General features: G+C 37.3%; 1 protein-coding gene across 2 annotated transcripts in view; it reads left to right on the top strand.

Moving 5' to 3' along the window:
* The window catches only part of LOC127445445 (vascular endothelial growth factor C-like), a 91,199-nt gene that overhangs the window by 64,701 nt on the left and 6,913 nt on the right, over nucleotides 1–19,585 (top strand). For both annotated transcript variants that reach the window (XM_051705526.1, XM_051705525.1), the window contains exon 5: nucleotides 13,391–13,494. In XM_051705526.1, the coding sequence (XP_051561486.1) occupies nucleotides 13,391–13,494 (104 nt within the window). The remainder of the gene's footprint in view (nucleotides 1–13,390; nucleotides 13,495–19,585) is intronic.

The following is a 19,585-nucleotide window of genomic DNA, read 5'->3' as shown; positions in this document are numbered from 1 at the left end:
AAATTTAATTTCAGGAGAAATGTGTTTCTATTTGCCTATTTTTAAAACCAAAATTTGACTTGCAGGTGTAAAGCAACTTGTAAGAACTCAATACCTCAGCAAATGGGGGAAAAAAAAAACACTGTATTGTGATTTCCGCATGGTAGTGCAACCATTTTCAATTGTTCTAATAATATGAAAATTTTCTTGAGAATTCTTTTGTAAGGAATAGGTGACACAGTATATGTTTGCCATCACAGGTAAAGAAACGATGGAATAAATACCACTTAAAATAATCATTTTTGATCAATTTAATGCAACATTGGTGAAAGGAAGCATAAGTTTCTTCAAGAACAAAAATGTCTTTGTGTTCTAAAAAAAGAAGCGTATATACTATATATAATATAATTTTCATAAAGTAACGTAGCGTAATTACTTAGATTTTCAGTAAACTACCTATTTACTCTTACTTGAGTCATAATATTTCTCAGTACTTGTACTCAAGTTAATTTTCAGTAGCAGTACTTTTACTTAAGTAAAAAAAAAACAAATCAGTACTCTTTCGACCACTGATATTAAGGCATGATATTCTATAAAGCTGCTTTGAAACGATGTGTATTGTGAAAAGTGCTATACAAATATAAATGATGAGTGTTGACAAACTAATTTTTCTCAAGAAAAACATGAAAATTGTGAGTTCATATGAGTTTTTCCTCATTACAATCAAACAAAATAAATGCAGTTCTGTTTAAGTTACTTTATAATAGAGCTCTACTTTTTGTTACTTTGTGTCATTTATGATTTAAAAGACATTTATGCTGAATCCTTGAATATGTTTGAGCGAAACATTTGTGGGCACTGTTTTTTTTGTTTGTTTTTTTTTTTTGTATCATATCATATAGTGAGGCTTTGCATTATATTGTATCATATAGTGAAATTTGTGTATCGTTACATGCCTACCTCCTTTCTGTATAAATTAGGCTTAGTATAGATTGCACTTTATTCACAAAAATTGCCCAGTACAATTTACTTCACTCTAATACCATCAGATGAAAGCAGGCGGTAAAATGAATTTTATTTAAAAGAGATGTTTGTGTACATTTTCTCACAATCATATCAGCGGTAATTCATCAAATAATGATCAAATGATGGAGAAGAGTGATATAACCTGTAGGGATGTTCTGATCGATCAGCCACTGATTGGTATCGGCCGATATTCACATCCTATGACTCGATCAGTGATCTGTAATTTGGCCAATGGCATAAACCGATGGCTCATGTTGCAAAAGACGTGCGGCACCTTTAAGACTTCAGCAGCACTGTCATAGCATCACGGACTGTTGGAATACTGGCATAGTGTTGTAAGACAACAAACTTGATTTAGCAGTTAAGAATGATGCAGTGGGAGAGGTATGGCGAATATGAAAAGTATGTGTACTGTGTGTTTCACACACGACAATGCAAAGTGAGAACAGTGCGAGCTGTGAAACGGTCCTTATTATCATTCATGGTGGTAGCTTCTCAGTCTCCGCTGGGCATAGGCATCTCAGTAATAATGCGAGTTACAAGATGTGGTGTAATTCAAACATCTTTATTAAATATCTCCCGATTTAACAGCATTAACAATAGTAACACCTGTAGAGTCCAGAAACATGCGCTCTTACTCTGCTTTCCTTTCATCTCATGAGAGAGCATGTGTTCCCCTCATTAAAGTTCAAGCAGCAACAAGTAAAAAATTAACTGTTAATACAATCATCCATCTAAATGAATGGGCATGGAAGGAATTTATAAATAAAATAATTCTTTATACAACATTAAGTTACCAAGTTAAATATAATGCAATAAATAAAATAGAAATCAAATAAGGAACACTGTAATTATATGAAATAATGACAATGAATCAATAGCCAAAATGTGACATTAAGTTTAGCTTGTCTTCAGTTTGACACAAAGCTTAATTTTTTTTTATAGGGCTATCTATCTTAATATAGAGAATATTTTGTTAGCCTATACCTGTTTTAAAGTCTTATATATATATATATATATATATATATATATATATATATATATATATATATATATATATATATATATATATATATTTTTTTTTTTTTTTTTTTAAAGCTTTTTAATAAGCCTTTTAAACTTTTAAACTTTTTTGTCAGAAAAACTAGCCAAAGTGACATCACAGGGAAGAGGAAAATTTAATTAACAGAGAGTGTGTGCAGAAAGCTTATATATAGCCAGTTACGACAGAGATCCTGATAAAAGGTGAAATGATCGGGATCGTATCGGGATCGGCCGATGAGGTGACAAGATGATTGGTGATCGGTATCGGCTATAAAAATCCTGAATGGAGCATCCCTAATAACCTTGCATATATCCAGATGTGCAGTGTAAAGCGCACCTGCGGCATGTAAAAGATGATTCTGGTGTCTGGATAAAAGATGTCAAGGATGCAAGGAAGTGTGTCAGATAATGGTGGTCTGCTGCATCCTTTGCTATATAGCGCTCAGAATCGGCTCACAATGTGACCGCGTTTGTGTTGTTGCCTGATCTGCGTAATTCCTTTAGTGAATTGTGCAGACAGCGCATGTATATAACTGGCACTTTTACAGAGCGCAATTTATTCTTAGTGATTCCCCCACTGTGTCTCTTCCATTTATATGAAATACTTCAATTTAATCAGTTCATTGATACAAATTATTCATACAAATCGAGAGTTTATTACCTCTTACCCTGAGAATTAAATCAATATTAATTTATATTTTATATTATGCATAATATGTGTAGCTAAGTCTATAATAGAATATTAAGAATTATATCAGATGCTACATTCTTTACAAAGGCATTGTTTGCCCCCACATTTTGAATTTCAGGGGTATTTTTTATTGATTTATTTTTGTTGAATTTCTGACACTGGTCACCATTCACTTTAATTTTATTTTAAAAAAAATATATATATAAAAAAAAAAAAGATGCAATGAAAGGCAATGTTGACTGAGGTTAACATTCTTCCTTAATTTTCCATGGAAAAAGAAAGACAGAGGGTGAGTCAATGATCACAAGCTTTTCATTTTTGGCTGAACTATCTCTTTAATTATTCATTTCACATGTTAAAATGGCATTATTCCAGCAATCTATGAGTCCATCAATGAACTAAAGAAAAGAACTGTTTATTGTTATGAGTTTCAGCATTCTTTTTTCTTAAGCCATCCCCTGTCAAAGTGATTTGCAGTAGGGGGAATAAAAAGGGAAGAGGCATTATCACCCAGCACAGCCAGGCCTTCCTTAAGAAAAAGCAGATGTGTTCCTAGGGCGACCTGCACTGTGGAAGTGTGTTATATGTTGTTTTGGTTTCCTGGATACACTGAGACTTCATCTCCTCATTCCTCTCGTGCTTTCACACAAGTGGGGACAGCATAATGTCTGTGTATGTGAGATGCCACTTTTTAGAGGCTGAGAGTTCAATGCAGACATGCAGTTACGCGGCTTCCACGATAGCTTACCTTTAGCTGACGTTTTTGACTCTTACGCACTTTTACTTATTTACAGCTGTCTGTAAAGCAGTCTTTACAGATATAAAGGTCAACAGCCGTGCTGGGGACACTGTTTGCAGTCTGGTAAAAAAAAATGTATAGTGTGCTCTCTGGATTGGTTCTTCAACATTACATTTTTCATTTAATCTGACTCCAAGGCCAGACTAATCCAAGATCACTCCAGGTCAACTCTGAATGCTTGATTTCAGCTTGATTCTTATCTCATATTTTGAAAAATCCTGTTCTAACCTGTGCCATCTGATAAAGGCAAGCTCACTATGTGCTGCTGGGGGGGGGGTAACCTGGGGTGGTTCGCATACATCAGGCATCCAGCTTGCTAACATAGTGTGTTTACATGCACACAAATAACTACCTAAAATCAACGTATAAAAAACGTGTTGAGATTTGAAATCATCTGATTTTTCTCTGCTTTTGACGTCAACTCTTAAACAGACATGCGCTAAACACTTTTGTATGTTAGTTAAGCTGGTAAGAACGCCGTTAAAGGTGTTTACATGCAGTGTGAAATTTGGGGTAATGGCCAAAAATCTATACATGCCAATCTTTTTTTTTTTTTTTTTTTTTTTTTTTTGCTTAAATTGCTTATGACCTTACCCCTAAAGAGTTTACATGACCCCACACATTGTCAGCTTATTAAGCATAATCAGTGTAAGATTTTGCATGTAAATGCACTCAAAGACTTGCTATTCAATCAAAGGATGTTGCAAACCACACAACACTATTTGGCGTGAAGGAGGAATTGGGCATGCATGCATTTAACCTCAAATGTGTGGTCTTGGAGGCTAATACAGCATATAAAAGCTATTGGTGTTATCAAGGTTTGTGCAAGGCAATGGCAGAGGGCTGGTTGTGATTATGAGCAGTTGGCAAGGGTTTTGTTATGCATTTTCTCACTCTCTATTTTTTGGGAGGTGATGACTCACTATGTTAGGAAGAAGAGACTCACACAGAGGATAAACATTCAGACATCACTGAGGCTATCAAACACAGCTCAGACTGTTATCTAATGACATTTGACCTAGAGCTGCTCTGTCGAATGTGCATATGCCAATGGATGTGTTTATTCAGATAATCATCAGTCTACTATTGTTTTTCCACACTTTTTTGTAAACTACAGGCTTCTTATATAACCATGTATCCAGTACTAACACACATAGAATGTGTGAATGCCAATATGCCCAATCAGAAGACAGTTAGTTTTGAGGAAACAGTGAAACACCATCCCACGTGCTGTTTATGCAGAGGAAATTACTCAGTAAAAATTCACTGTACTTTATTTGTTATTAAGGAAAGCTATAGAGACTAGACCAAAACTCTCCAAGAAACGTGCCCTGGTAAATAAGGAAAACACAAATGGCAGCAGAAACAAAGCCCCATGTCATTGCAAACAACATGCTCATGCCAGATTCATGACCAGTATATTACTCCCTTATACTAGTGTGAATTCACAAAATATTTTGTAATTTTTATAATTTTGCCACTTTTGCGTGCTGTATTTCAGCGTGAAAACCTGCATCTTATTCACTAACCACATGCAATGATATATGAGCTGAGATAGCACTGCACCATATTTAAATTATGTTATTGTCTAACTTTAAAGAGCAAATAGTATGTTAATTAGACTTTGCCTGCAGCAATTAACATTTTACTGCCTGTGGAAAGCAGCCGGTGATAAGAAAATTATGTCAATGTTTAAATTAGATGTTTGTTTATATTTTCTGGCAATTACATTATGTAATGGAGAAGAGCATTATAACTTGTCCAGTATCTAAAAGTGCAGTGTTGTCGAGCATTTTAAAGAGCTAATTCCGAAAAGATTTCATGAAAAAATGTGTCCTGCTTTATATATATATATATATATATAAATGTGTGTAGCAAAGTGATATAACGTTGCTCCATTCACATATCGTGGCAGTTTTGAGGTGAAATGTCCTTTAAGTGGTGTTAAAAATATGTTAAATTTCCTCAATCAGATTTTTAAGGTTTATACTTGAGGGGTTAAATCAACACTACCCTAAACTTTAAACCTAAACCTAACCTATAGTGTCAAATGTGAGATAAATGCAATTGCTGAAGTAACCACACCATTTTGTGGTGCTTCTATGACACTTTTCGTCATGTGCTGACTCACGTGTTCATGATTCATACCCTGTCCTTTGCATTGCAAGTGCACCTCTTTATCAGTTGAGCTACTGCACAAAGTTATTGCACCTGAACAACCTTATAATGAAAGTCTAGTTAATTATGTTATGCAGATATTAAAATCTATCATCTTACAAGTCATGCATGTTTTGAGTAAGTATGTTTATTAACTGATAATATGCCCTTCTACTCGTGTTTTGTGTGAAAAGGAGTAAAAGTAATTGCTGTTTTAGTGCCTCTAAAGTGTCCATTGCACAAGGAAACTGCCGCAATATGTACAAGTATGTACAAATAATGTTGCAAATATGCAGATATGTTTATGTTTTTCTTTGAGTCCTGGTAGGCTAATTCAGGTGCCTGTAGTGGATCAATGCTATACTGTTCCAGTAAAAAATGCTAGATAGTGGTATTCCACGGTTACCTGATGTGCATAATTCCTTAAGTGAATTGGGTGCTAAAACAACACAGAGATCAAGTGAATATAAATGACACTCCTGGCAGAATTTAGTCTTATCAGCAGGTGCAATTAATCTTTAGTGAATTATCCCCACTGTGTTAAGTTTAAATATCTCCTGGTCATAGTAGCTGATTGCAATCTCTTACACAAGTTTGTATTACTGGAATATAAATGTTTAGCCATCCAATATTGTAGGTATGACATGTAGTATCTCTGGTGTTGAGAAATTAAGAGTGAAGATGAGACGAAATACAGTAAGTGTTTATGTGATCGAGGATGGTCTACCTACATTTTGACATTTTAATGGGATTCAAAGTGCAGGCTGGCCATCCCTGGTGGCGTTGTTTACTTTAACATATGGAAAATGTATATTTATAACAGCTTCAGAATTTTAAATGTAAATAATTTAAACTACAGACCTCCTCAGATTGCCCCCAGCAAAGAACGATACAGCTCTCCATAACAAACAACATGTGGGCTTTATTGACCTTTCGGTTGAATTACTTTTGAGGAGGGAACACAGATTTCAATGCAGCCTCTGGATGTGTAGGGCAGTATTGTCATATTAGGAACATGCTCTCTAAATTGTCCTGGGTTATATATTATCTTTCTGACACCTCGCCAGACTAAATGGACTCATCTGTTTTGAGTCATCCCATAGGTTGTCTTCCACCTCGTGTGGACCATATCAAAAGTCCTTTTATCCCCCCCCTCAAGAATGTGTTGTCTTATGCCACTGAGCATATGTAATTGAAAACAGACTGGGAACCTACATGTGTAGCTCACCACTGAACCATTGCGGCGCGACATCTACAATTTGCTTTATTACACGGTTCCGATATTCAACAACCTGTTTCTCTTTTTGTAGGTAAACAACCCGCATCACTAACTATGCCAACATCTGTTTGAATAGCTTGCATGGTATGTTTGATGTGTAGAATGCATGGCGGACTGACATTCAGTGGTGTTTATGATGCACGGTGTCGTAAAGGCAAGCTTGTTGCTCCGTAGTGGCAATATAACCACATACATCATATGCAGAACAAGGGTTTTCAAAGTTTTCATGCCAAGGACAGATATAATGATCCCCTTAGATAGGGCCCCTTACCTAAAACATAAAGGCAGCTACACATTTTCATGTATACTGTATAGATACTTTGAAAAATAGTAAGAGTAAAATTGAACTGTGAAAGCTCTAGGTTCGTGGGCAATGGAGGAGTCAAGATACAGCAAACAGTTAATGTCAGTCTCTTTATTTTTATTCAAGGTCACACTGACACGGCTTATAGCCAACTCAAAAAGGGGACAATTGTGTAGCTCTGCTTGTAGCTCATCCCTGGTGCTCTCTCCCCCTGCTCTGATGCCCTGGCATGCCTTTTCAGGTCTCCCTCCACCATCACTATAATCAGAGACAGGTGTTAGAGTAATCATAACCCAGGTGACGATCTCGCAGACCGACACATGACCACGCCCCCCCCGTGCCACAACAACTTTTTGTTAGCAAAATTAAATAATTGGCTTTGATATTGTAATTGTACTTCAGTCAAAATAAATTATTAAAATATTATCTGGAAAAAAATGTACTATATATATATATCAAATATGTCAAATTCTGTAAATGTTACTTTATTAAACAATTGTATTTTTATTATTATTATTATTTACATATATATATATATATATATATATATATATATATATATATATATATATATATATATATATATATACACACACACACTGGCAGCCAAAATCTGGGAATAATGTACAGATTTAGCTGTTTCAGAAGGAAATTGGTACTTTAATTCACCAAAGTGTCATTCAACTGATCACAAAGTATAGTCAGGACATTACTGATGTAAAAAAAAAACAGCACCATCACTATTTGAAGAAAAGTCATTTTTGACTTTTTGAAATCGAGACAGGCCCCATTTCCAGCAGCCATCACTTGTTTGTTAAATGAAGCTTAACATTGTCTTTGTGTTTGTTTTTGAGTTGCCACAGTATGCAATAGACTGGCTTGTCTTAAGGTCAATTTTAGGTCAAAAATGGCAAAAAAGAAACAGCTTTCTCTAGAAACGTCAGTCATTGTTTTGAGGAATGAAGGCTATACAATGCTTGAAATTGCCAAAAAAAAAAAAAGAAGATTTCGTACAAAGGTGTACACTACAGTCTTCAAAGACAAAGGACAGCTGTCTCTAACAAGGACAGAAAGAGATGTGGAAGGCCAGATGTACATCTAAACAAGACGATAAGTACATCAGAGTCTCTAGTTTGAGAAATAGATGCCTCACATGTCCTCAGATGACAGCTTCATTGAATTCTACCCACTCAACACCAGTTCAGTTTAGTGTACAACAGTAAAGAGAAGACTCAGGGGGGCAGGCCTTATGGGAAGAATGGCAAAGAAAAAGCCACTTTTGAAACAGAAAAACAAAAAGAAAAGTTTAGAGTGGGCAAAGAAACACAGACATTGGGCTCCTGTGTCAAACCAGCCTGTCTGGCACCAACAATCATCCATGCGATTATCTAATCAGCCAATTGAGTGGCAGCTGTGCAGTGCATAAAATCATGCAGATACGGGTCAGAAGCTTCAGTTAATGTTCACATCAACCATCAGAACGGGGGGAAAAAAATTATCTCAGTGAACCGTGGCATGATTGTTGGTGCCAGATGGGCTGGTTTGAGTATTTCTGAAACTGCTGATCTCCTTGGATTTTCACACACAACAGTCTCTAGAATTTACTCAGAATGGTGCCAAAAACAAAAAACATCCAATGAGCAGCAATTCTGTGGACGAAATGCCTTGTTGATGAGAGAGGTCAACAGACAATGTCCAGACTGGCTTGAACTGACAAAGTCTACAGTAACTCTTCTGAGATGTGGTTTGGCGCTGTTTTGGTAGCAAGAGGGGGACCTGCACAATATTAGGCAGGTGGTTTTAATGTTGTGGCTGATCAGTGTGTGTGTGTGTGTGTGTGTGTGTATATATATATATATATATATATATATATATATATATATATATATATATATATATATATATAAATCTATGAAATGTTTTAGGGACCTCCTAGCAGCCCTCGTGGACTCCTGTGTCAATCTGCATCAGTTAAACCTACTGTTGCCTTTGTTGCCATAAAGCAATAGGCTTTGGTCACAGGCTTATTCAAGATCAGGCTCAAGTTTTCATTCTGTGCCCTCATAATGACAAACAATTCTACATGGGTAATATATCACCCATGCTGTCTTGATGAAAAGGTGGTGATTTCATGGACTGGCAGACAGAATGGTAGGGAGAGTTGATCTATGCATGAGAGTGGTCCTCCTTTCCCCATGATCCATTCTTGGGTCATGCTAACTGGTCCTGACCACTCACCTTTTAGCAAAGGGAGGTTAATGGTAGTGGACCTATAACTGGAGCTGTTACATCTGAGTAATTTCTCAGCAGGGTGTGAGGCTACACATATAAACACACAAGAAAACACACTTGCACGCATACATGGATATCTTCCAGCTTTAAGGTTGAGGGGCAGACTGTGAAGTCTCGTGTCCCTCTGATCTAAAGGGGAAATCCACATCTGATCCTGTTTTTTTTTTTTTTTTTTTTTTTTTTGCTGGATTACTCTGAGGCCAGATCTGCCTAGGGAACTGACACAATGCCCAAGCCACTTAAACTTACAGAACGAGAGGGAGAGGAAAGTGGTAGAATGGGAGGGAGGTCATTAAGGAGAACAGGCTTGCAAATAGAGAGCAGAAAGGGCCCCAACCTGGTTGTTCACTCTGTCTTTTTTCCATCCATGAACTTGTTCATGACTGGCATTTCCTCTGGATAAATTTAGAGAGAGAGGGGTCTGTAGGTCAAAATTTACTTTTTGAATGGCTTAGTTTAAAGTAAACAAACTCTGTAAAAAGTGGTACCCTCTAATTGTTACCACAAGGAACAAAAGTTTATTTGTTGGTTTAACCTAATGTGTTTAGATTGATTCAGTCATGATAAATACTTTGTACTTTTTGTCTTGAATAAAACCTGTTGTTAGGATAACTTTTTTTCTGTGCATACACTTTACAGGATGTTGGAAGAACACCCAATGTAGTAAAGAAGTGTTTACTGTATAATGCATGTTTTTTGAGTTAGTATGCAAGACAATATACATTATGCAACCACACAGCCTTCCAGTGGAGTCAGAATTATAAGTAATTACGAGTTACGTTCACTTGCAAGCAAAGTCATATTTACCAGTATGAAACTCTGAAATGTTAAAATACCTGAGTTGCCTAGTTGTGATGTTAAATGGATGTGTAATCATGAAAGGTGTCATAACAACAAATGCCCAACCTTACAGTATGAGCTTCCCAGGTGCACTTGAAACATCCCTAGATATTTGCCATAGGGTCAGATGTTGGAGGAAGAACTTTTATCATACCTTGTTCTTGTTGTATATTGTCCATTGTTTACTGAAAATTATTAATTGTGCACTGACTGAATTATTATTTTTTTTCAAATGCACAAAGTATGAGGTTTAGTCATTTCAAACAACTGATTTTTTTATTTATTTAAAAAAAAAAATTTCAAATGCACAGCGTATGCGGTTTAGTAATTTCAAACACAGTTCTTTCTCTGTCAGACCAGTTTCTCCAGATTTTTAGTGGATGTTGTTTTGCTAGGGGTCAAGACTGGACTGTATGGAGTGTGGCAGTTTTACTGCAGACTACACAACATGGCTTGTTTCAAGTGGTGTTGCTGAGATTTTGTTCTGTGTTAATAATTAAAGAAGATTGGGAGGTAGAATCAATGGTTTGTTAATGGCTTGGCTCCCAACATTGATAGTGAAATGCTCTATGGATGGAGACATAATTAAAAATAGATTTCAGTAGGCCCCACGGTGTTGAAGTTTATAGATGCCTTACAGCTGTGGATGTATGTAAATGCACAGCAGATGTTTAGAACCATATGCATATACACTGATCACACTCAATGCAAATGGAAAAGGTAGCCTTGAAATTCAAAGAGGCTTCAGGAATTACATCTTCACACAGTTTAATAGAACAAGACTCTTGTCAATGAGTTGCTCCATATCATTTTTCTTGCCTGCAGGCAATATCAAGTCTCAGACGAATTGCAGTCCACACTTGGACACACGTGGGAAAGCAAAGAAACACTTTACACCAATCTCAATCCATTCTAAGAATAGCATTCACTTTCCATCCAATTTTGGATATTCATCTCATGTCAAAAAAGAAAAGCCAGAGTAAAGTTTATATTGGGGAAAGCCTGTGATTTCATTGCCCAGTAGCTGCTGCCTGGATTTAAAGTCTGAGGCCATGAGAAAATAGATGGATACTGGTGCAGACAAGGAGATTGGCTTAAGACAATCTATAAGTTAAGTCTGGGCCCTCCTCAGAGTCAATGATGGATAGTCGAGGTGATGGAAAATTTGGTGTCATAGTTGTTCATGCCACAAAGTTGTATTGATACACTGATACAAGGCATTGATATTTCAATACCATTTTGTTTTGCTACATATAACAAAGTCCACTGCCCTGGTTGTTAAATTTCTGTCTTTGTTTCATTTTAGGACAGAAATACATACAAAAAAAATGTAACTGCAAGTGTTACCCAAGGATGTATTTCTACTTGATTTAACCAATAAAACTTACTTTTGTTGGTGTACCTAATTGTCAGGTGGATTTAGTCAGAATAAATAACATTTTGAACTGAATGAAACCAGTTAATTTAGATGTTACCACATGAAGTACATTTTACAGTGGATAAAAAATGTGATGGCAAAACCAGTAGCTTGGCTTCACAGATGATGCTTTGTTTGCACTAAAATTTTTCAGATTTATTCACTGTTACAGGGAAGAATAAGCTTGATGTGAAACATGTATTTTGCAAGCAATGTCAAATATAAGGCACAAAAGTTTTGCATTGTATTGCAGAATTGAATTGCAATACTTGGTGTATTGCACAACATTCAAAGAATAACACTATTTATATTAAAAACATTTTGAAACATTTCACTGCTGGTAAATCCCACCCCTACATACTGTAGTTGGCTGGCACAACTATGACATGAAATGTGTGGTGAATGTTTCAACTTGCAAAATGAGGGTGAAAGAAGTTACATTTAGGTTTCCATGTGAGTGTTCTTCAGTCATGTCTCATAATAGACCTGTTATTGGATAAAGTTAGGTTCTTAAATAATATCAGTTAAGAGAGATTTTGATTTTGTGGCATCTGAATATGCTGTTTGAAAGGTCTTCAAGGATCTGACCCATACTGCTCATGATTTAATCATTCAATATGACCTGCATGCCAACTCCACCATGTGCTACTGGTTAGCAGGAAAGTAAGGGACTCTGATAGAATCATTCCCTCCTTCCTTCTGTCTTAAATCACACTTACTCTTCCCTCCTGTGGACAGAATCTACAGAGTCAAGCAAAACCAAGTACACAGTATAAAACGATGAAAATTGTACCAGCTGATAGCGTTGTTTATTTTCAAGCCCAGTCTGTTTTGTTGTAGCACCCGATTCACTGAAGAAGCTATGCAATTCAGGTTGTGCCTCAAACACGGCCCACCAAAAATAGTGCTTAATACAGTTTACACACCGCAATTCCCCATCTTGCAGGCTGGTTGTTAGAGCCAGGTTGTAGAGGATGTAGCAGACTACCACAATCTTACTTTGCTGGGATTGTACAGCATCGCTCCTCCATTGAAATTCAAGCACTTGATTTAGCTTGTTTTTTTAAATGTCGAAAGTGCACTTACTGCACTGCATGCACTGCTTTTCTACATCATTTGATAATTATTTGATTAATTACTGCTGCCATGATCACTAGAAAATGTACCTGCTTTTTGCAGATGGCAAAGTGGACACACTAAAGTGGCACAACTGTTTAATTAATTTGTGTTTTCACAATGTTACATTTGAGGTGTGTTTAGTTAAGAAATTAAGTCAGTGATTTGAATAAAACATTGTTCTTTTTTAGGCAGTGAAGTCACTTTCAATGTCCTCTTTGAAAAAAGAGATTTAGTTTTTGCCCATTTTATTACTGAATCATTAAAAGCAGACAGGCTAATTTGCAGTGAGGTTAGACACACAGCCTGTGATCAAAAGAGAAGTGACTTTGAAAAATCAGTTTCTGAGTTATAACCAACATTTTCAGTTGTGAGATTATTTTTTATTTTTTTTTTTATCCAATGTTACCATCTGTCTCCTTGTTAATCACTTATTTCCTTCACAGATGTCACAGGGCAAATAAAACATGTCCAAAAAATCACAACTGGAGTAATCGGTTATGCAGATGTGTGCTGTTGCCTGACACCCTTCTTTCAAAACCACATTCTGGTAAGTGCTAATGCACATGTTTACAGCCTACAATACTGCATTTTGCATGTGTTTGGGTGTGCTACTGTGCCTATATGCAAAAGAAATGGGCTCATATAAAAAGTGACCCAAAGAATAGAGAAAACTTGTCTTATGTATCACTGTTAAATTTTTAAAGCTGAAGTGTGTAATTTGTACTTTTTTTTTTTTTTTTGTTAAAATTATTTCTCATATCCCAGGTTAATATGCAGGGTCAACTAAAAGTAAGCCATTTGTGGTTGATTTCAACTAAAAGTGTCAGACTGTGGCTTTGTGGCAAACATTCCTCTTTTTGTTTAAGCATCCTGACCAGCCCAACACAGCAACATTGGCTCAACCAGTGTTGTGTGTTAGGGTCGGGACTTTCTGATTGTACAACCAATGGAAGAAGGGGAGTTTTCTGGTATCTGTTTGAAAACAGTGATTATTTTTGCAGTCCCTTTTGGTGACGCTAATGGCACAGATATTACACACTTAAGCTTTGTTTTTGTTTTTGTTTTGTTTTTTCTTTTCATATTTTCAATTAAAAGATTATTGATTCAACAAAATTGAATTTGAAACAACTTTTTCACGCACAATTACCACTACAGGTAGAGTATATATCTGCATATCTGTATTTCACAAGTTCACTGGTTCATATAGTCCTGGAGCCTAAACTGATTTAGCATGCTGTTCATAATGGAGGGGCTCGAGCACAGGACTGGGCTTGAACTATGACATGCTAATAACATGCTATATAACTTAATGCAGTCATTAAGGTTTAGGGCTGGTTATGTTCCTATTCACAGTTGTCATGACTCATAACTGAAATGCTCTGAAACATTTTAGTATGTTATGACAAATATCACTTTGCATGTAATGGCTGGCATTATAATCACATAGAAAAGCATGCAGTGTATAATCCTAGGGCCATAACTTCCAATATTCAGATTAGTGGTTGACTGATATGGGTTTTTCAGTGCTTAATTCTTCAATTATTACATTTGTTCCCATAAATTCTGATTATGTGGTTACATCATAGTATGAACCTAAAACAAAGTTACAGGTGAACAGCTAGTGTTGGCTGTATTTAGAAAAGATGATAAAATGAATGAAGTGATGAAAAACTTCAGTATTGGGTATAAAATTAATATCCTGTACTCAGAGTGGGTGGCGGCAGTGCAACCATGCTTTCTATGCCAATCCTTTATCCTAAAGGCAGAGAGCATCATCATACAGCAAGAGTCTGCATTATTGCCAGAAGAGCAAAACACAGAAATTAACACCCCTGACTACATATCAACAAAACAAGGCCTCCAGTCTAAACTCTAAACCCACAAGTTTCTATTGAAGGAAAAAGCTGCCATAATAGCTGCTTTCTCCCTTTGCAACAATTGGTCAAGAATGCTTCAAGCAAACAAAAATATCCCCAGCAAAGTGTGCTCTGTTAAACTCAAGTAATTAATCATCCTCCTAATCAATCTCAAAACAGAGTTGTAGTTTAAGTGTGCAGATGATGAAATGCAGGTTCGAGTGGCGTACCTTCCTCATGCTGAGTTGATGTGACAAGTCAAACCTGATGTGGGCATAAGAGACTGTGGGGCACTCGGTATATGAATGCATAAGCTATACAGTCAGAAGACCCCCAGGCTAATGTGTAACACTAGTGTCGAGTCTAGAGAAGAAGCAGACATCAGATTCCAAACTAGACAGGAAGATATACTGCATGTGTAAGATCCAATGTCTAGATACTGATTATGTGGTATTCATATTCACTGTATTAGATTTGAAGGGACAGGTTGATAAAGAATGTTCGGTTGTGTTGCTGTAACACATTTTTTTGTTGACTGTCACACCAAAGTGAAATAAGATTTGCGCTCAGCTCCACTGTCGAGGTTGAGGAGTGAAATGCAGGTGAAATTAATCTTTTCTAAAGCAGACACACGAGGAATGTGTCAGAATCGTTATTCTTTTTGCTTGCTTCATGGAAATCACTTTTTACTTGGCTCAGTCTTTTGCCAGAAAAGCTTTAAAATGCACACTGTAATAGCACATTATCTTGGGGATCAGCTTATCTTGACTTCCAACAGCTAAGCACTGTGGATTTACCTCTGTCAAGATCCTCAGTTGTTTTGTCACACCTGCCAATGGCAGAGGTATTCCATACATTAAACCATATTTTGCATTATTTTAATTAATAAATATAATTTTTGTCCCCCATGAAAATGGTGGTATTTAGAATTTTTTCCATGTATACTGTATTTGTGACAATATTTGTGCACAGATAATTTTGTCACTCACAGGTACAGGTCGACTGATTGTGTATTTTGCTGATACCGAAAACTAAGGTGGCGGAAAAGGCAGATAACCGATTATATAGTGCATTCAGAAAGTATTCAGACCCCTTCATTTTTTTCACATTTTGGTATGTTGCAGCCTTATGCTAAAATGCTTTAAATTATTTTATGGTTTTCACATCAATCTACACTCCATACCCCATAATGACAAAGCAAAAAACAGATTTTTGATAACTTTGCAAATTTATTAAAAAGAAAAAAATTAAATATCACATTGACATAATAATGTGACATAATATATAAATTATTTCTTTGTTACATATTGAATTATTGTTATTTGAGGGGCTTTCTCAGCAAATATTTATATATGCGATTAATTCGATTAATTAATCGGGATACCATGTAATTAATTTGATTATTATTATTATTATTATTATTATTATATATATTTTTTATATTCTAGTGAATATATAAGCTATAAAAAGCTTAATTTGGTAAATTCTTAAATCCTTAAATATAGAACATTTTAACAATCTCTATCATTTCAAAATAAGAGTTCTGGAATAAGTAAGTGTATTTTTTGTTTATAGTTAAAAGTTCCACTTTATGGTTGCACAATAAACTGCATATGGAATTTTATTCACGTTGGCCTTGTAGCTTCTATGTCTGTGCCCGTCTTAGTAAGGAAAAATTAAGAACATTTTTGAGCAATTTATGAATCAGTTTTAAAAACTATTGGCCGATTAATTGGTTATCTGCCTTTTCTGCCACCTTAGTTTTCGGTATCATCAAAATACACAATCAGTCGATCTCTAGCTGTAAGTGACAAAATGATCTGGGCACAAATATGTAAAAATGAATGGGTCTGAATATTTTCTGAATGCACTGTGTGTGTGTGTGTGTGTGTATATATATATCACCAGATGAGCTTTTGTATGATTATTCACAACACATGATGTGCTGATGGGGCACTTTTCCATAGTCTTATTTATTTTTTTCAAGCACTCGCTTCAATTTAGAACACTTGATTTATCAATTAAAAAATAACAATAAATACACTAAAGTGAGGATAGGAGGATGAATAATTTAGATACTGCAAATCCCCACGAGGTGTGATTTTTTTTTTTTTCACCTCCAGAGGCCGCTGTTATACTGTAGAACAAAGAAAAAAAAATATAGGCATACATTTTTGCTAATAACCGATAGTTCCAAAAAGCAACTGCCTGCACCGATTAACCTGTAAACTGATATATCGAGCATCATATACTAGAGTATCTACTGCATCTGTCACAAAAAGCGAAGAAACATTTTGATTTTTGTTTTGGTGCCTTAATGCGAGGAATTTTCCACTTATGTGTTGGTACATAAAAACAAAACAAAACACTTCCTAGATAATCTGATAATATGACATTTTCAACTGAGGCAAAAGTTAGAAGATGCCAAAGTCTCAACAGATGTTTTCTTTCTGAGACGGTTTGTATGTCTTTGATTTGAAATCGCTCATGCTGCTTACATCTGCGTGATACAGATTATCGTTCTTGTTATTCAACTTCGGTGCTTTGGTGAGTGTTCATTTTGGACCATGCTTATACTCCCTCTCAAACATATAGATGTTCACTTCAAAGGTAGGGAGGGAGACGATCTTCAGATGTAGTGGCAGATTAGATGAGGGGAACTGATGCTACACTGATTTAAATTTTAAGGGTCAAATTGTCTCCAGTAGTCATTCTTTACCATTACGCGCTCTCTCTCTCTCTCTCGCTGTCTTCTACTTTCTCCCCCAGTCTGTCCTGAATGTCCTTAGAGGCACAAGCTTAAATGATTTAGTGAGAGGGGCATTTATGAGAAGCTGTTATGTGGCTTGACCATGACATAGCAACATTGCAAAAGCACTGATGTAACTTTGACTGGATTCTGTTTGGTGCTTGTATCTCTTATTCTCTAGAGTGAATATTTTGGAATGGATAAACAGCATTTCACAGCATATTTGCTTTAGTTTCTGTTCATCTTACTAGTCGTAGAGTGATATATGTTTTTATGTGTGTGTTTTGAATGAATAAAAAAATTCTAATATATAGCTTGAGCGTAAAGCAGTTGGTGACCAAAGATTTCCTTGCAAAAATTGGGCTGCTCTTGTTCATTTAAACAGATAAATAGGTCATTCATCCAACCTCAATGTAACAAAGGTTTGGGCTGGGCAGATAAAGGAGGAAGTGGGAACCGGTTTCAACAGTTCACGTGAGTCAGTTTTATTCTCTGTGGCTCATGTAGTGTACGTGACTTGAAAGTAGTGCCCTGATCAGTGAGGATTTTTTTCGGAATCCCCCGGGAGATTATTCTGAAGAGTGCCTCCGCAACACTACATGCCGAGATGTTGCAAAGAGGCACTGCTTCCAGGTATCGTGTTGCGTAGTCCACCAGAACCAACACAAAGCAATGCCCGTGTGCTGACCATTCTAATGACGAGGTCCATGCCAACTCTGTCAAAGGGAACCTCGATAAACGGAAGAGGGCGCAATGGTGCTTTGAGTGGCCGGCGGATTCACCAGCTGACATTCGCAGCATGTTGCACACCACCGGCTAACATCCCTGCGAATGCTCGGCCAATAGAAATGGGCTTTGAGACGGCTTGTTTTCCCCTGTCCCAAGTGACCTGCCATAGGACTATGATGAGTCCCCTGGAACATTTCCCGACGGCTCCTTGGTACTAACAACCGGGTTGTATCTTCTTTTGTCTGAGCATCCTGCATCACTTGATACAACCGATCATTTAGATAGAAAATTATCGGTTGTAGATAGAAAAAGTCTTAGATCTTTGAGTTCAGCTCATGAAAAATGGGGGCAAAAACAAAAGTGTTGCGTTTATAATTTTGTTCAGTGTATTTGAATCCAATGCCCCATTTTGAACCAAGCATTGATGAAGAGGTTTGGTTATAACCTGAATCTACCAAGGATTGGTATGTACCAGACCCCCCCCCCACCCCCAATACTCACGGGTATTTGGTATGTCCCGGCTCGATGCCTGTGGAGTGTCGGGGACCCAGATCACCATCCACCAGTCGGTGGCACTGGACCCACTCCGCAGTTCCTTCCAGTAGTTTGGCAAAAAATTGTTCCAGTACCATGAGATTGATGACATCCCCGACGTCGCTGGGCTTCTCGGCCAACACCCACCACCAGGAGGCATTGCTGAGTTGTTAAACAAAGGCAAACGGGTGGCTGACTTCGCTCAGCATCAGGGTTCGGAACCGCCAGCAATGCTCTTCGGCACTGCGACCGACCCGCTGCAGGATGGCTTTCTTCAGCTTAGGGTACCTCAGGAGGTTGTCGACCGGGAGTTGTTGGGCCATGAGTTGGGCCTCCCCGGTCAGCAGTGGTAGATGGACTGCCCATTGCACCCACGGCCATTCCAGAGCTTGGGCCGTGCGCTCGAAGAGTTCCAGAAAGGCCTCCGGCTCATCTTGTACCCCCATCTTCACCAGCATCACATGAGGGTTCACTATTGCTGGGGTCGAAGCGTGTGCCCCTCCCTCCAGGGTGCCAAGCTCCGCAACGCCCGTCAGTCCTCCTCTTGGCCTCAGGAGCGCCTCGAAGCGCTGTTGCTGCTCCGCCCGCAGATCCATGAGGGCCTGGTTTTGCACCTGGCGAATGCTGGTGAGGATCTAAACACTTCCTCCACTGGCGAAGACGACTCCATAGCAGTGTACCTTCCTCCTTATCCCGGGTTTTGGCACCAGTGTAACAAAGGTTCAGGTTGGGCAGATAAAGGACGAAGCGGGAACCGGTTTCACCCGTTC

This window comes from Myxocyprinus asiaticus, chromosome 8 (genome assembly GCF_019703515.2).
Source record: "Myxocyprinus asiaticus isolate MX2 ecotype Aquarium Trade chromosome 8, UBuf_Myxa_2, whole genome shotgun sequence".
Lineage (NCBI taxonomy): Eukaryota > Metazoa > Chordata > Actinopteri > Cypriniformes > Catostomidae > Myxocyprinus > Myxocyprinus asiaticus.
The sequence above is the reverse complement of the archived record's forward strand: the minus strand, read 5'-3'. Positions and strand labels throughout refer to the sequence as shown.